The 16,819-nt window shown below is 46.9% G+C and overlaps 1 protein-coding gene and 1 long non-coding RNA gene across 5 annotated transcripts in view; both read left to right on the plus strand.

The window, feature by feature from the left end:
- The first annotated feature begins 975 nt into the window (after nucleotides 1–975).
- Nucleotides 976–7,147, plus strand: LOC128100335 (uncharacterized). Its single transcript, XR_008214777.1, has 3 exons — nucleotides 976–1,482; nucleotides 3,088–3,167; nucleotides 7,135–7,147. It is a non-coding gene; the product is annotated as an uncharacterized LOC128100335 (long non-coding RNA).
- Nucleotides 7,148–7,161: 14 nt separating this feature from the next.
- Nucleotides 7,162–16,819, plus strand: part of LOC128100332 (NOP protein chaperone 1-like) — a 168,446-nt gene continuing 158,788 nt past the window's right edge. For all 4 annotated transcript variants that reach the window (XM_052722369.1, XM_052722370.1, XM_052722371.1 and 1 more), the window contains exons 1-2: nucleotides 7,162–7,271; nucleotides 9,188–9,347. In XM_052722369.1, coding sequence (XP_052578329.1) covers nucleotides 7,269–7,271; nucleotides 9,188–9,347 — 163 coding nt within the window. In that variant the 5' untranslated portion in view covers nucleotides 7,162–7,268. The remainder of the gene's footprint in view (nucleotides 7,272–9,187; nucleotides 9,348–16,819) is intronic.

The raw sequence follows: 16,819 nt of genomic DNA on the forward strand, positions 1-16,819 counted from the left end.
GGGACCAGGGACTAGCAGAGCCCAGGACGCTGCTGGGGGACCGGGACTAGCAGAGCCCCAGGACGCTGCGGGGGGGACCGGGGGCTAGCAGAGCCTGGGACGCTGCGGGGCCCTCGGAACCTTGCTGGTGTACATGGATGCTTGTAGAGTTTCGGTCGCTTCGGTGGGGGGGCGGTGCGGGGCGGCATGCTGAGGAGCCTGGGATGCTGCAGGGGTACCTGGGACTAGCAGAGCCAAGGACGCTGCGGGGGGAACCGGGGGCTAGCAGAGCCTGGGACGCTGCTGGGAGACTGGGGACTAACAGGGCTCAGGACGCTGCTGGGGGGGACCAGGGACTAGCAGAGCCCAGGACGCTGCGGGGAAAACCGGGGACTAGCAGGGCCCAGGACGCTGCTGGGGGACTAGCGCTGCGGGGGACCGGGGACTAGCAGAGCTCAGGACGCTGGCAGGGGGGGGCGGTTGCGGACCAGTGACGCTGCGGGAAACCGGGGGCTAGCAGAGCCCAGGACGCTGCGGGGGGACTAGCGACGCTGCGGGGGGACCGGGGACCTAGCAGAGCCCGGGATGCTGCGGGGGGGACCGGCGACGCTGCGGGGGGGACTGGGAGCTAGCAGAGCCCAGGATGTTGAGGGAGGACCAGGGACTAGCAGGGCCCAGGACGCTGCTGGTGGGGACCGGGACTAGCAGAGCTCAGGACGCTGGGGGGGGGGGGGGGGGGCGGACCTGGTGACGCTGCGGGAAACCGGGGGGCTACCAGAGCCAAGGACCCTGCGGGGGGAACCCGGGGGGGCTAGCAGAACCTGGGACGCTGCTGGGAGACTGGGGGACTAGCAGGCTCAGGACGCTGCTGGGGGGACCAGGGACTAGCAGAACCCAGGACGCTGCGGGGAAACCGGGGACTAGCAGGGCCCAGGACGCTGCTGGGGAACCAGGGACTAGCAAGAGCCCCAGGACGCTTGCGGGGGGAACGGCGACGCTGCGGGGGGACCAGGGACTAACAGAGCCCGGGATGCTGAGGGGGGACCAGGGACTAGCAGAGCCCGGGATGCTGCGGTGGGGGGGGACCAGGGACTAGCAGAGCCCAGGACGGTGCGGGGAGACCGGGGTCTAGCAGAGCCCAGGACGCTGCTGGGAGACCACAAACTAGCAGGGCCCAGACACTGCGGGGGGACCGGCGATGCTGCAGGGGACCGGGGGCTACCAGAGCTTGGGAGGCTGTGGGTTCCCTGGAACTTGGCTGGGGTACCTGGGATGCTGCAGAGCTTGGATTGCATAGCTGGGGGGGCGGGGCGGAGGGGCATGCTGAGGAGCCTGGGATGCTTCAGGGGGACTGGAGAAGCTGCGGTGTGGAGCACATTGGTGGTGGTGGGGAATCCAGCTAAGCTTGGACAGGGGGGTCGAGGATACGACTATACCTGCCTGTGGCCAGGCAGTTCTTAGGGAAACTCTACAGGGAGGACCGGGACTGGCCCGTCCAGGATGGTAAGTAACAGATGAATACCATTTTTAATAATTTTTGCCTTAGGCACTCACTACCTTAGTGTCACCTTGGGGGAGGGAGACTTGTGTGCAGGAAATCCACTCAGCATTTCAGATAGTGTGGTACAGAGAGAAAAGCGTGGGAGAAAGAGGCAGGCGGATCTCTTGAGTTCGAGGCCAGGACAGACAGAGTTATAAATACAGTGACACCCAGGTCTCGAAAACAAAATTTGTAGGTTGAAATCCTTACTCAGTGGGGCTTTTATGAAAGTTGCTTTCTCTAGGCCTCTGTTTCCACATTTTGATTCAAACAGGTGAAACTGCCCATAGAATTTGAATAGAATGCATAAAAGTTCTTGTGCCTGCTTACTAAGTATCATGGATATGATTTAAGAATCCAGTGTGTCTGAAGGAGTTACAGTACCCGATTGCCAAAGCTTGTGTAGTGGCAGTGTCAGAAATTAACAAACTCAAGCCTCACCGTATCCCCGACGCCTGCGGAGGTATCCTGTTGACCCCCGTTTTATGATGAAGCCGGCATGGTGTTACACCGATAACTGTGGACACTGGCAGGAAAGCAGCAAAGCTGGATATTGACCCCCCAAGCTCTGGCTTTCCTCCGAACTTGACACTAGTCAAACCACTAGGCTTTCAGGAGAGTTCGGAGGCTCTTGGGTCGTCTCTACATTGGGAGTGACAGGCTTTTTGATTTAGAAAGTGAAGAGATTTTCTGTGTGTGAAAAGAAGAGTGGGCAAAGGCTTGAGTGGGTCAGGGTCCTGTCCCCAAGCTCTCATGGGCTGGACAGATTGGTTTGTTTGGAGTGGGTAAGCTGGACAGGTGCGAGCAAGCACAACATTCTCCAAGGGTGTTTTTGTTAGAGTGACGCTTTCTCGCAGACAAGTTATGTTCTGTAAAAGAAGAAACATGCTCAGTGTGGTTCAGTTTGCCCAGTTCTGCATAGCTTGTAAACTTTTTGGTTCTATTTTGTCATCACAGGTTTGTAGAGGGGAGGCTGTTCTCTCCTTTCATGTGGGTAGTGAGTGGAACTAAGGTCTTCAGGTTTGGGAGGCAAGCCCCTGTGTCCATTGAGAGCCCTCTTGTTGGCCCAGTTTCTGATTTATTTTTGTTTTGGAGACAGGATTTTTTCCATGTAGTCCTGGCTGTCCTGGAACTTACTTTGTAAACCACGGCTGTCCTTGAACTCAGGAAGTCGCTTTTGCCTATTAAAGGCACGTGCCATCACCTCCTGCCGTTTCTGACTTTAATTAAATAAACTCTGTGAAGACTATCATTGCAGGTCCACGTTCTGTTAACTTCATTATTTATTTAAACTTTTTATTTATTTAATGCCTGGTGCCCGAAGAAGTCCCACGGTGTCTGATCCTTTGGAACTGGAGTTACAGACCAATATGAGGCCACCATGTAGGTGCTGGGAATCAAACCCTGGTGTTTGCAAGAGCAGCTGCTGAGACATTTTACTATGTGGTCCTGACTGAAGACAGTCGCAGGAGCTGTTGCTGATGTCCCTCTCTCACTGTTCTGCAGGGCTGAGGGTCATCCCAGCACTGAGTTGCAGTGTATTTATGATGTAAATTGTGTATTTTCAGGTATCTGGGACCAATTGCTCATCAGCTCTAAGCCTCATTCCAAGAAGACTTCTCTTCAGTTAGGATGCAGAGGAGCCCTTGTAAGTAACTGCCTTTCCCCCTCTAGGGGGGCGCTCCCCCAATTTTGGCTAATTAGTCTTATTTGATGGAATAGTCTGTCTTCATGGCTCATATCAAACTGTAGAGTCAAATACAGCAAGTCTAATATTGGTGTAAGTCATTGTCTAAGGAATAGAATTTTTCATCTTGACCCCCTGCCTGTACTTTTTTCAGAGTACTTTTTTTTTTTTTTTTTTTTTTTTTTAACTGAAAATGTTTCTGGCTTAGTGAGATGTCACACATCTGCAGTTGGAAGGCTGAGGCAGGAGAACTGCAACATGTTGGATATCAGCTTGGGCAGTTATCAAGACTTCACTTGTTTGAAAAAAGGACTTATTGTTCACATTTTGGAATATTAAGTATGGTTATGGAGAACACCACTATTGGTTAACTGTTGTTGTGACAGTCTGTATAGCATAGAAGTGGCCTCAGAATTGAAGCATTCCCTCTTAAATTAAAACATTTCCTTAAATAGTGTAAAGAGACTTTTAAGATAACAAAGGAAGCTGGCAGTGGTGGTGCACGCCTTTTAACCTCAGCACTTGGGAGGTAGAGACAGGCAGATCTCTTGAGTTTGAGGGCAGCCTGGACTACAGATAGAGTTCCAGGCCAACCAGGGCTACTCAAAGAAACCCTGTCTTGAAAAAAACAAAAGAAAAAAAAAGGATATAGACAGTAAACAAGCTTCTGGAACTAAATTTGCAGGAATCCCAAGACCCCTTCCCTAAGGATTACATCCACAGTAATAGTTAGTGAAGCCTAGCTGCCTGTGACTCCTGCAGGGAGCTGCAGGGAGGCAGCTTTTATGAGGTTGTCACTCCTTGTTGCTCTGAGTAAGCCCAATAAACTCACTGGCTCACTATGTTGCTCTTTGGGGGCGTCTTTGCTTTAGTCTGTCGTTAGAGCTCTGTCTAGGGTGAACACACGTTAAGTTCATGTCTTCTAAAGGCTTCAGTTCACTAGAACTCCCTATGTAGCTCAGGCTGGCCTTGAACTCATTGTAACCCCTGCTGCCTCAGCCTCTTGAGTTGTGGGATTGCAAGCATCAAGTTGTACCCCTACAGCTTTACATGGTAAATCTTGTTAATACAAAACTAACAGAGCCAGCCCCCCTTCATTAATCACACGATAATATTGCTGAATTGCACGCTGATAAACGTGCTCCTCATTGAGACTGTCGAAATAGCTTTCATAAAGTCATCAGTGTCTGTGTAAATGGGCCCGTCCCCTTTATTTTCAGAAGTCAGTTAAGATCTTTCTGTCTCCGCCTTGGTTTTTGGTGGTGGTGTTACAACTTGAACTTAGAACTTTCGGCAGGCTGTGCACGCACCTCTCGTGCTGAGCTGTATTCTCAGCCCTTTCTGTATTTCTTTTGTTTTTCAGGACTAAGTTTCTCTGTGTAGCTTTGGCTGATCTGGAACTTTCTGTAGACCAGGCTGGTCTCAAACTCACAGAGATCTGCCCTGCCTCTGCCTCCCCAAGTGTTGGGATTAAAGGCGTGTGCTGGCCACTGTCCAGGAGGAGAATTTTTCTGTTTTGAGACAGGGTCTCTCTCTTAAGTTGCTTAGGCTGGCCCCAAACTCCCTCTGTAGCCCAGGCAGGCCATAAAGTTGAGATCTTGCCTTCTACCAAGTAGCTGTGATGTATGTGCTTTCACTGAAAGGCCTAGCTATTTATGTATTTATCTGTTTGTTTTAGAGGCAGGGTCTCACATAGTCTAGGTTGGTCTCAAACTTCAGTCAGGAGTGATCCTGACTCCAGATTTTCCCACCTCTCCCAATTCTAGGATTACAGTTACTGCTGCCACGTCTAGCTTTTAGTTACTCCTTTTTTCTCTGCTCCTGGATAGTCTTCCCCATGTTTATCCCTGGCTGGTCTCGGGACATTCTGTTAGATCATGCTAGTCTCTAACACACAGATACTCCTGTCTCTGCCTACACTGGTGTGTGCCACCACACCTGGCAGTTATTTACTCTAGGAGACTGCTCAGGGTAAGAGTGCTTGTTAAGAAAACACGGGGAACGGAATTCAAACCCTTAGAACCCACTTACAATGCTGTGTGGCCACATGAACCTGTAACTCCTATGGTGTTGGGGGACAGAGACAGAGTCATTAAAGGACTTTTAAATTGACCTCTGAAACTTTTCAAGCCAGTCCTCCATCATCTGCATTGTTCTCTCAGCATTCTTATCTTCCAGACTCCCACAGAAACAGGTCACCAAACTTTGAATACTTAATCGTTTTAAAACAGCCCAGAGTTCCAAAGTTTTTCCACAATCCTAAAAACGCATGGTCCAGGTTTGTCACAGCAATACCCCACTATTGTGGTACCAGTTTCTGTCCTAGTTAGGGTTTCTGTTGCTGTGGTAGAACACCACCATGACCACAGCAACTTGGGGAGGGAAAGGTTTATTTGGCTTACACTTACTGTTCATTGCTGAAGGAAGTCAGGGCAGGAACCTGGAGGCGGGAGCTGATGCAGAGGCCAATGGAGGGGGTGTTGTTTAATGGCTTGCTCATCCTGCTTTCTTATAGAAACCCAGGATGGCACCATCCACAATAGGCTGGGCCCTCCCCCACTGATCACTCACTGAGAAAATGTCCTGCAGCCGGGTCTTGGCAGAGGCGTTTTCTCAGTTGAGGGTCCCTCCTCTCAGATGACTAGCTGGTGTGGAGTTGACTAAACTAACCCAGGATGGTGGTGAAATTGGATGCATTAAATAGAATTCTGAATTGCAAATTGTGTGAAAGCTCAGATTGCCTAAAGAGATAAATCAGGAAAACTTGGCTCATTTTTGGGATGACAGAACCCAGTCAGAAACTGCAAGTTCATCTGGATCCAGATGCCTGCTGTCCTCACCTGTGGCCTGTCTCTCAGCTCTGCTTTCTTGGTGTTGGATTGATCTAAAGATGGCTATTCCACAGCTGTGGAGAGTTGGCTGCTTTATGAGAAGTTCCAGACCCACATTCATCACTTACTTGGTTTTTTTTCTCTTTCGCTCCCAAGTTGACTACTCTCCTGGCTTGGCTGGAACACCCTGTTAGCTTATGCCACAGGGCAGATTCTGGTGGACAAGACTACAGAATACATAGGCTTGTTCAGGATGAGAGAAGACAGTAATGACCCAAGCTCAAAAGGAAGGGCAGGGCACGGTCTGTGCAGGATGATGGGAAGTTGGAAGCCAGTTGTGAATTAGCCTAGGCTACATAGCAAGCCTGTTTCCAAAAAGAAGATGGCTGGTGTTGACACTTGCAGGTGAAGGTGGGTAGACGTTGGGCAGGTGACACACCTTCCAGGTAACTGAAATCGTAAAAAGTAGAAATGGGACCTCTTAATTAACCTCGACAGCCCTTACTGTAAAGATCCATTAGGTCATTCTGCTTTTTTTTTTCCAGTCACCTTGTTGAATGTCAGCCTTGTAGAATTTTATACTTTTCAGGATGGAAGAGAAACACAAAACATTTGAGTAATAATTGCTGAATTGTGTGATCTTGTTGCTTTGGGAGTTTCAAATAGAGACTGAGAGTATAACTGATTGGCAGAGCCCTTGGCCTAGCAAAAGTAAGGCCCTGGTTCAATCCCCAGCGATCTCCCCTACCCCCACCCACCCTCCGACCCAAGGCAGCTGAGAAGCAAACGGATGTTAAGAGTTGATGGATTGGGCTGGAGAGATGGCTCAGTGGTTAAGAGCACTGACTGTTCTTCCAGAGGACCTGGGTTCAATTCCCAGCACCCACATGGCAGCTCACAGCTGTTTATAACTCCCAAGATCTGACACCCTCACATAGACATATCTGGAGGCAAAACACCAGTGCAAATAAAATAAAAATAAATTATTAAAAAAAGAGTGGATGGATTTATTGTTGCTCTGCTCTGAAGTGTTCGACCAGGAGTTGTGGAGTCTGGGATTTACTAACACGTCTGCATGCTGTGTTTGCTCTCCACAGTGTTAGACCAGGATTCAGGCCTTCCTCCCACAGTTGGCCCAGGCAAATGAAAAGCTACGAGAGGAAATGGCGGCTGGTCCAGCTGATGGCTTCAATATTGAGAATATTGATGGACATCCGGAAACATCATACAGATGGTAACTGTGCCCTATTTCTGTTTCATGGGATGGAGTTAGTGTGCTTGTCACCAAAACGGGAAAGAGTGATACTTTGAAATTTTGTTCTAAAATAAAATGTTATTTTAAAGTTTGTGAAGACCTTCACACGGGCAAGATGGTGGAATCACGTTACCCTGTCTTACGTGCTGTTCAGTGCTGAGCACAGCTGTTGACGTTGACAAAGAAGCAGGGCTTGGTAACAGTGACGGCCACTAACCCTTTTTTAAGGGAAGGGCTATATATTTGGCTTAGAGTTCAAGGGGACCATTTTTTTTTTCATGGTGGGAACTTGTGCCTGAGGGAGCCTGTGGTGGCAGAAGCTTGTGGCATGCTACAATTTCATTTTTCATTTCATTTTTCAATACTTTTTTCCCCTCTTTTGTCACTTTGAAAGTATAGAAACCGTTCTTAGTTGAAGAGATGAACACAATTAGGTAGCAGGCAGGATTTAGCCTGCTGGGTATAATTTGCTGGCCCTTGCTCAGAAATGTAAATCCATTAAGGCAAGAGTTGTGGGAGTGTTTTTGAGGGAGTGGGTTGGGGGGCAGCCCTTACCTGTGGCCCAGGTTGGCCTCATTGTCAGTCCTGCCTATCCCACTGCTGGGGTTACAGGTTGGGATTGTAGATGTGTCACTTAAGTCTGAAGTGTCCAGTGTAGTGCCTGATTCCAGGCCAGTGGTTCTCAACCTGTGGGTCTCGACCAGCCTATTGGAAAACACAGATATTACATTATGATTGTAACAGCAAAATTACATTTATGAAGTAGCAGTGAAAATAGTTTCCTGGCTGGGGGTCACTACAGCGTGAAGAACTGTTAGAGGGGTCACAGCATTGGGAAGGTTGGGAACCACTGCTGTAGTCCCATTTTTGAGAGAGTGCTGTTGGCTGTGTACTAGGCAAGAGAAACCCCCTTTTGTTTTTTAATTCCATGTGCATTGGTGTTTCACCTGCATGTATGTCTGTGTGAGGGTGTCATATCCTCTGGAGTTACATGTATGTGAGCCACTATGTGGTTGCTAGGAATTGAACCCAGGTCCTCTGAAAGAGCAGCCAGTAAACTTAACTGCTGAGTCATCTCTCCTGCCCAGGAAAAGCGTTTTTTTTTTTTTTTAAATGGTGGCACTCACATCTTTTTTTTTTTTTTCCTTTTTTTTTGTTTTTTTTTGAGACAGGGTTTCTCTGGTGTTTTGGTGCCTGTCCTGGATCTCGATTTGTAGACCAGGCTGGTCTCGAACTCACAAAGATCCACCTGGCTCTGCCTCCCAAGTGCTGGGATTAAGGCGTGCGCCACCACCGCCCGGCAGGAAAAGCGTTTTTAAAGACATAAGTAAAATCAATCTTTCAAACTTCTCTTACGATGTATTCTGGCACCTGAGAACATGGACGTGCCATTTATATTAAGCACACAGCCCAATCTGTGCTCCAGAATTTATAATGGATATTGATAGCTTCCTCTGCTGCTTTTATTTAAGAATTACTATTTTTTGTGTGCACATCAATGCGTTTGGCACCTAGGTGGGTGCCCATGGGGGCCAGCAGAACCAGAAGAACGTTAGGTTTCCTGAAGCTGGAGTTGGTCATGGGTGCTGGGAACTGAACTGGGGTCCTCTGGACAAGCACCTCGACCCGCCGAGCCCTCCCCTGGAGCCAGCTGTACTGCTTTATCTTTTTTGGTTTCTTGAGACAGGGTTTCTCCGTGCAGTTTTGGTGCCTGGCCTGGATCTCGCTCTGTAGACCAGGCTGGCCCTCGAACTCACAGAGATCCACCTGCCTCTGCCTCCCGAGTGCTGGGATTAAGGTGTGCGCCACCCACCGCCTGGCACTAGCTGTTGCTTCACTAGAATATGTTACAGAACTGCTCTGAAGTAGATTTCTCAACCTGACACTTCTTACAGGATGTGGCCTTACTTGAGATGAACCGGTCAGATTCAAAAGAAGAGGACAGCTCAGAAGAGAGCTCACAGGACGGCCCTGAGGACAGCTCAGAGTCCGCAGATGAAGACTGCGTCCCCTCCGAAGTCACCATAGACACCATAAAGCTTCTGAATGCAGAAGGTAGCAGAGGCAAGATTGAAGTTTTAGACAGTCCGGCAAGTAAAAAAAAGAAGCAGTGAGATAGGCCAGTGAAAAGAGGCAGGTTCCTCACCTACCTGCGACTGGGGGAAGGTGGTTTCTGGGGTGATGGGTCCAGAGTCCCTGTGATGCTCTTTCAGTGTCAACAAAGAAAAATTTGCAAGTCCAGGTGTGTTCTAAATAGGAAGTGTTTCGATCTTGACTACAGAGGGGCAGTGCCCTTGGGTACTGAGAAGGGAAATAGGGAAGAAATAACTTTTGATTGGTTGGTTACATGAGGCATTTGCCTAAGTTGACATGGTCTGAACAGTGTGGCCTGTGACTCAGTGAAGCCCATCTACACTAAAATCCGGCTACTAGTTAGAACATTCCCGCTTCCAAATTGAAGGTTTTGGTTTTGGTTTGTTTCTTTACCAAAGCAGGTTGCAGTTTGTTATATAGGAACTGGGTATTAGAGACCAGCCCAGGATAATGGCCCCTGCCATTTAAGGTGTGATGGTGGCTAGATTTTATTAAAGGAAACCAAAATTGCCTTTTAAAGATTTGTAAATGGACAGCATTCAGATCCTGTAAAGGCATACTGAGCTCTTGCTGTAAAGAGGTTTAGTGTTTACAAATCTCTGTGTGCTGTATCACTGTGTGCTGCTATATGTATATGAATTCATGTAAACATTGTCTTCAAATTGTGATGGTACCGACAGCCGAAAGAATGACTCCAGTTCTCCAGTTAGTTAGCTTACAGAGTGGTGGGTGACGTGGGCAGCTGTTCTGACTCACCAGTCTTGATTGTGTTTTGTCAGAGCTAGCAAATGCCAGAGGTGGGAGAATGAACCATCCCTCCAGGAGGCTACTTGAGCATAGGAGCGTGCCCATTACCTGGAGGACATGGTAACAGCTCTCTCACTTCCTGGTGGTTTGACATTCCATGGGTTGATGCTTACATCCTTGCCTCCTCTGAGCCAGGGTCTCTAAAGACAGGTTATGAGGCCTGGACCCAGTTTCCCACCTTCCAGCTCTGTCTGCACCTTCTTCCATAGTCCTGAGCCTTAGAAAGAGGTATTATGCTCATCTTCCCCCCTGAGAACTGAGCCATTGGGCTGCTGTGCCAAAACGAGGAAAGACTACAGCCATGGATGCATACTCCTTAAGTGATACAGGCAGTCGGAAGGGCACATACCCCCATGGTAGTGACCTAAGCCAGTGGTCAAAAACATCTTGCACATCTGTGCAAGTGTCCCATCTTAACTGGGTTTTCTGGTATTCAGTGTCCACACACAGATCCCTAGCACAGCTGTGCATACACCCAGAGCCAGTCTGTAGCCTGTTTTTCCAATATCCAGGTTTCTTGGTTTAAGAAGCATCTGTGTAGGTGTGGTTTGGAACTTGAAAATAAACTTAGCCAGGGCTTTGCTTAGATGGCTGATACTAGGGCTCCTGCCTAATGACTAAATACAGAAAGTGGGTATTCCTGTGACAAAGACAGTGACTTCACATCTTGGTGAGTGCCAAGCTGCAAGACCACAGCTGAGGCATAAAAGGGTAAAGCATTTTTATTACCATGTACAGGAGAACAAAGGTTATATATTGTTCTCACACTGGACATGCTCCCCAACAAAGAAACAGTGGGCACTTTATTTGGGAAGCCTATATGTAATCATAAAGGGAAGGCATGTTGGAGACTGATGAATTCCCTCCTGAGCATACTCAGTTAGGTCATAGCTCAAAGAGGAAAGGTGGCAAATGGGAACATCCTGAGGGACAGCCTACATCGTGAATGAAGGTGAGATGGTCGGGGAAGGTTCTCGGGTGTTCTTAGGTTTGCATAACGAACACTCGATGGGTGGTTAGTGGCTGCTTTGGGATAACAGCTAGGTTATAGATAGGAGTTGGCTGACAGCTCAGAGAGGGACTTGGAGGAGTGGCTCTAGATGTATCCCCTCGTACAGGAGTAGAAAGCCCTGTAAATGTGGTTTGCTTTACCTGTAATACCCTTGCACAGCTCTATCCATGTACCTACTAATAGTAGTGTGTCTCTCATTCTGTCTTTCTAGGCACAATGGGTCATAATCATAAATGCCCATGTCGGGATTAGGTCCAATTTCATGATGCCCAGAAGGTAGCACGTTAGGCCAGGTTATGGGTTCCCATTCTACCAGAAGCTCACGTTTAGAACAGGATTGTCATATTGGGCTTTTATTCATATGGGAGGGGCTCTGTTGATAGTGGGGAGATCTGTGAAATTTCTTCACTTCGACTGATGGAGGGAGCAAAATGTTTCATGGCATACCTACCTGACTAGAGAGAGAGTTCACCATGAGTACAGTAGTCAGAGTATCATCATCATGGGCTACAGTGGTTGCCGCCCAGTGCAAGAAGAGGCAGCTGCAGTATGACTCCAATACACATAAATAGTTCAGAGGATAATTGTCTTAGTTTACTTTCCTATTTTTGTGAAGAGACACCATGACCACAACAACTTGTAAAATAGAGAATTTAGTTGCGTGCTTCCTTATAGTGTCAGAGGGTGAGTCTGATCATCATGGCGGGGAGTGTGGGCAGGCCTCTGGGCAGGCATACAGGTAAGCAGGCAGAGCTCTGTAGCAGCAGCTTACATCTGCTCTACAAACAGGAGGCAGAGAGTGAGACTGGGCCTGGATGGGCTTTTGAAACCTCAAAGCCCACCCCTAGTGACACCCCTTTTCCCAACAAGACCACACCTCCCAATCCTTCCTAAACAGTTCCACCAACTAGGACCTAACATTCAAATGTGTAAGGACTATTCTCGTTTAAACCACCACAGTAGTTGATGGGGTACATCTGTGTTTAGCAAAGCAGTGGTGATAGTCTTGCCATTGTTTGAATGTGTGATTTATTTGATCCCCGGGGTTTCTGACCTGATGGAGAGTTCTAACATGGAGTGGGCTGGACAGACAGCTGGGAGAATGTTGACTCTACCTGTGCTGATTGCACCAACACTGAATTTGCTGTTACCTGTGTAACAAGCAGATAATGGAGCACTTGGGATCCCTAGCAAAGCCAGGCTGTAGGAATAGGCTCCCCCTTGTGGCCTGAATAGTGCCCCTGACACTGGCGGCTAACGACAGAGGATGGGGTAGTGTATCCTGGTTTAAGCCCAGGTTGGTGTTCTAGTCTCCTGAAGTCTGAGCATGTGGCGTCTTCAGTGGGGGATAGTGACAATAGTCAGTATAGTGTGGGGACCTCTGGGGTCTGTCTTTCTGGCTAACAACTCCTGGGAAGGTAGACCACCCTCACATTGGTGTTTTTATTTAACAACTTTATGGTAGCTGGAAGCACCATTTATGCACATGTGCGTTTATTGAAACATCAACTGCCATTTAAGTATTTGTGCCATTTCTGTGGTGTGATTTTGTGGCACCTTATTAGAGACTTGGAACAAAGCTTTCCAACAATCTTTTTCAGATAGCTGGTTTTACCGGCAGTGAAGCGGACAGACTCTGCTGTATTCCATCTGCTCCAGGGTTTCCCTCTTTGTCAAGTAGTTGCTCCAGTGTTGTGGATATTAGCTTATACTCCTCTCTATGACAGGGATATGAAACCCATTGAAACTGTCTCTTCAGGTGGGGTAGGCCTCAGGACAGTAGACACACAGTTGCTTAAGCTGTCCCACAAGAATCTTAGTTTACTCAAAACTTCTGAGGGAAGAGGGTCATGTTGGGGGAGATGGAAGGGGTGTTGGAGTACAGATGATCAAGATGGATTGTTTACATGTATGAAATGGTCAAAAAATGAATAAACTCGGTATTTTACAAAACTATTTAAAGCATTTGGTGGCACATTCTTATAGTCCTAGCACTCAGGCTGAGGCAGGAGAATTGAGAATTTAAGGCTGGCCTTGGCCTGGGTTGCACATTAAGACCCTATCTAAAACCTCAAGCTCCCTTGTGTTCTGATTTCATGCTTCCCCGTCAAGTTATGCAGGGCTGAGCAACTGAAAGGGTGAGGTGTGAAGGTACACCAGTACCCCAGAATCTATCCATTGCCACAGGCTGCTGCAGGATTTTCTCAGTGACCGTACCATGTCAGTTACTAGTTTCTGTGTCTGTCTATAAAACCACAAGGCTGCTCCGTTCAGCTTTTTAAAAAGTGAACGCCATTATCGACATATTTGAATAAATATGCCCTCCATCTTCCCCACCCTTGGTCCCCCATCTCCTCATGTGGCCTACCGCTCAGACTCCTTTCCTTTTCTGTGTCCTGTTTATCCTTTTGTCCCATCTGTCTGTCCTTATCAAGTTACTACTCTCTTGATTTCCTTCCTAGATTTTAAGACTTGATACCTGTTTGCTTTTGTTACACATTATAGGCTGGGATCTCTATATGAGGAAACATAGGAGTTTTTGTCTAATTTTGAGTCACTTAATATACTTTTTAGATAGACTCATTTTTCTTGCAAATTTCATTTTTCTTCACAACTAAATGATACTCTGGTGTGTGTGTGTGTATCACATTTTTGTTTTGTTTCTTGTTAGATCTAGACTGGCTGCATGTCTTTGATCCTATGAATATAGCAGCAGGAAACATGGATGTGCACTTGTCTTTCTGCTAGTAAATGGAGCCCTTTGGGTACAGGAATGGTGTAGCTGGGTCATGTGGTAGATCTAGTTTTAATTTTTTGAAACCTCTCCATGATTTCCATAACGGCTAAACTCATTTGCACTCTCATCAGCAGTGAATAGGATTTCTCTTTCCTCACACCCTGTCCAGCATTTGTCAGATTTCCTGATAGCCATTTTGACTGAGGTAGTTTCAATTTACATTTTCCTGATGGCTAGAGATAGTCACACAGTTTCTTTCCTTTTTTTTTTTTTTTTTTTGCCTTTTTTCTTTGTCTTTGTAATTTTTTTTTTTTTTTTTTTTTTTTTTTTTTTTTTTTTGAGACAGCGTTTCTCTGTGTAGCCCTGGGCTGTCCTGGAACTCACTCTGTAGAACAGGCTGGGCTCGAACTCAGAGATCAACCTGGCTCTGCCTCCTGAGTACTGGATTAAAGGTGTGCACCACCACTGCCCTCCTGAATGTTTTTTGTTTTTTTAAATACTTGCCGTCGATGTGTTTCTGCCTTGGTGAACTACCTGTTCATTTCATTAGCCTATTTGTTGATTGGAAATTTTGCTTCTTTTGGTATTTAAGTTTTTTCCGTTCTTTGTAAATCTTAGATATTAGCCTTCTGTCTGAGTATAGGTGGTAAAGATTTTTCTCGCATTCTGTGTTTTTTGCTGCAAAGAAACTTGAATTTCATGTAGCCCCTGCAGTTTTCTCCGAGCTGCTTTCTGTGCTGTTGGAGTTATGTTCAGACAGTTCTTATATACACTAACATCTTAAAGCGCATTCCCCGTGTTTTCCTGGAGCAACTTCAGGTTTTAAATTAAGGTCTTTGGTCTACTTTGAGTTGATTTCTCAAACATTATTTTTGGAGACAGGGTCTTTCACTATGTAGGCTTATCTTGAATTGGTAATAGACCTGGTTGGCCTTCATCTCACAGGCACACGCCTGCCTTTGTCTTCTAAGTGCTGGGAATAAAGGCATGTACCACCTTGCCTAGCCCTGGTTGGTTTTTGTATAGGATGAAAGGTATGGTAGCACCATTTGTTGAATAAGCCTTTTTTTGTTTGTTTTGTTTTTTTGAGACAGAATTTCTCTGTGTAGTTTTGGTGCCTGTCTTGGATCTCACTCTGTAGACCAGGCTATCCTTGAACTCACAGAGATCAGCCTGGCTCTGCCTCCTGAGTGCTGGGATTGAAGGAGTGCGCCAGCACTGCCTGGCAAATAAGCTTTTTGAATTGTGTGTTTTAGGCACTTTTGTTATAAGTTAAGTGGCTATAACTTTGTTGGTCTGTTTCCAGGTCTTAATTGTGTTTGATTGGTTGTCCCAGAACCAGGCTGTCTTTGTCATTGTAACTGTGTGATATAATCTGTCATTTCTTTATTTCTGTAATCCACCTCTCCCCCCCAGATAATTCTACACTCAGGCTGTTCAGGCTCCTGATTTCATACTGATGTCCATGGCCAGGACAACAGAATTACTCCTCTACAACGCCTCTTTGGTCTGTACATCCACATTAGGGTACCAGTTATGGTGTGTGACACTACCTGGGAAGACGGGAACAAACGTCTCTTCTCCCCAGATAGGGAACTAACAGAAGGCGGAAGTAAAGGTACCAGTAAAGTCTGACTTTGACCCAATGAGCTTTATTGAGGTGACTTACAGGAATGCGGATGAAGAGCAGAAATGACTGAAATTGACCTAAGGTTGTGGGGGATGGGGACACACAGGAAATGAAGAAATGATAATCCCAGACATACATACAGAAAACCTAGCATCTGATGGGAACAGGCCAAAACTAGCAGCAACTAGAAAACTTTATTTTATGCATCTGAATTGAGGTGGGTTCATTGTATACATCTGAAGGAAGCAGGCCCAGCTAATCTTAGTGTTGGATTCCTAGGGGAGCAGTCTCAGACTGTAAACATCCTGGAGAAGGAAGCTCAGGCTAATAGTTTTTACGTACAGTGGTCAATCTGTGGTGAATGAACACTGGTACTTGGACCAAGCAAAGCTTCGCCATTCCTCTGAGCCCCACCAAGGAAGGCTTTGTCATAGGTCTGAAGCATTGGGGTCCTTGATGTGCTGTGCCCATGTCAACAACACCCACTCAGGACTTCATCTCTTCCTTTCCTCCCCAAATCACTAATGCCCACCCCAGCGTGAGTGATCACTGCTGTAGGAGTTTTTCAATTACATTGTCAGGTGTCATATCAGTCTTATTGGACCATAATACTCCCAAGACTTTAAAGCTGTGCCTTGCCTTTGTACTTTGTGTTGGTTGATCTAGCCTCATTCTAGCACCTGCCTGTTTAGATGCTTTTTTCTAATTCTGTAAAACAGGTTAGCGTTATGTCATTTTTGTAGTGAAACCTCTCTTCAGAGAGTTGGCAGGCTAATAAAACAAGGTCCTGGGCCACTATGCCATAACAAGCAGTAGGGCTATTAAGTTACTCTAGGGAGTTCTCTGAAGGTCCGCCACATCTGACTGTTCCAAGTGAATGCAAATCAGTCTTGAGGTTCTGGAGCCAAGGCAATACTGAAAAACGTATCAGTACAGTTTCACACAACAGGAAGAGACTGACTTCTATCAATTGTTCAATCAGAGCAGTGTAGGGCACAGTGGCGTGGATTGGGAACTCCCATAGTTAATGCTATAATTTGTCATTCTCTGGGAATTGTGTGTGTGGTTTCCCAGGTGGTATGGAGCTGTAGAAAGGGCTGTGGTCTGGGTGAATAATCTCTACTATTTCTAGCTCCTTGATGGATTTCTTTAATTTCATATTTCCAGGTAGCTTATATGCTGATATTTACAATCTAGGAGTAAGTTTACAGGTTCCCAGTTGCCCAAATACACATGGCTGCCTTCGC

The sequence above is a fragment of the Peromyscus californicus genome, unplaced genomic scaffold (assembly GCF_007827085.1).
Source record: "Peromyscus californicus insignis strain IS unplaced genomic scaffold, ASM782708v3 Scaffold_78__1_contigs__length_188168, whole genome shotgun sequence".
Lineage (NCBI taxonomy): Eukaryota > Metazoa > Chordata > Mammalia > Rodentia > Cricetidae > Peromyscus > Peromyscus californicus.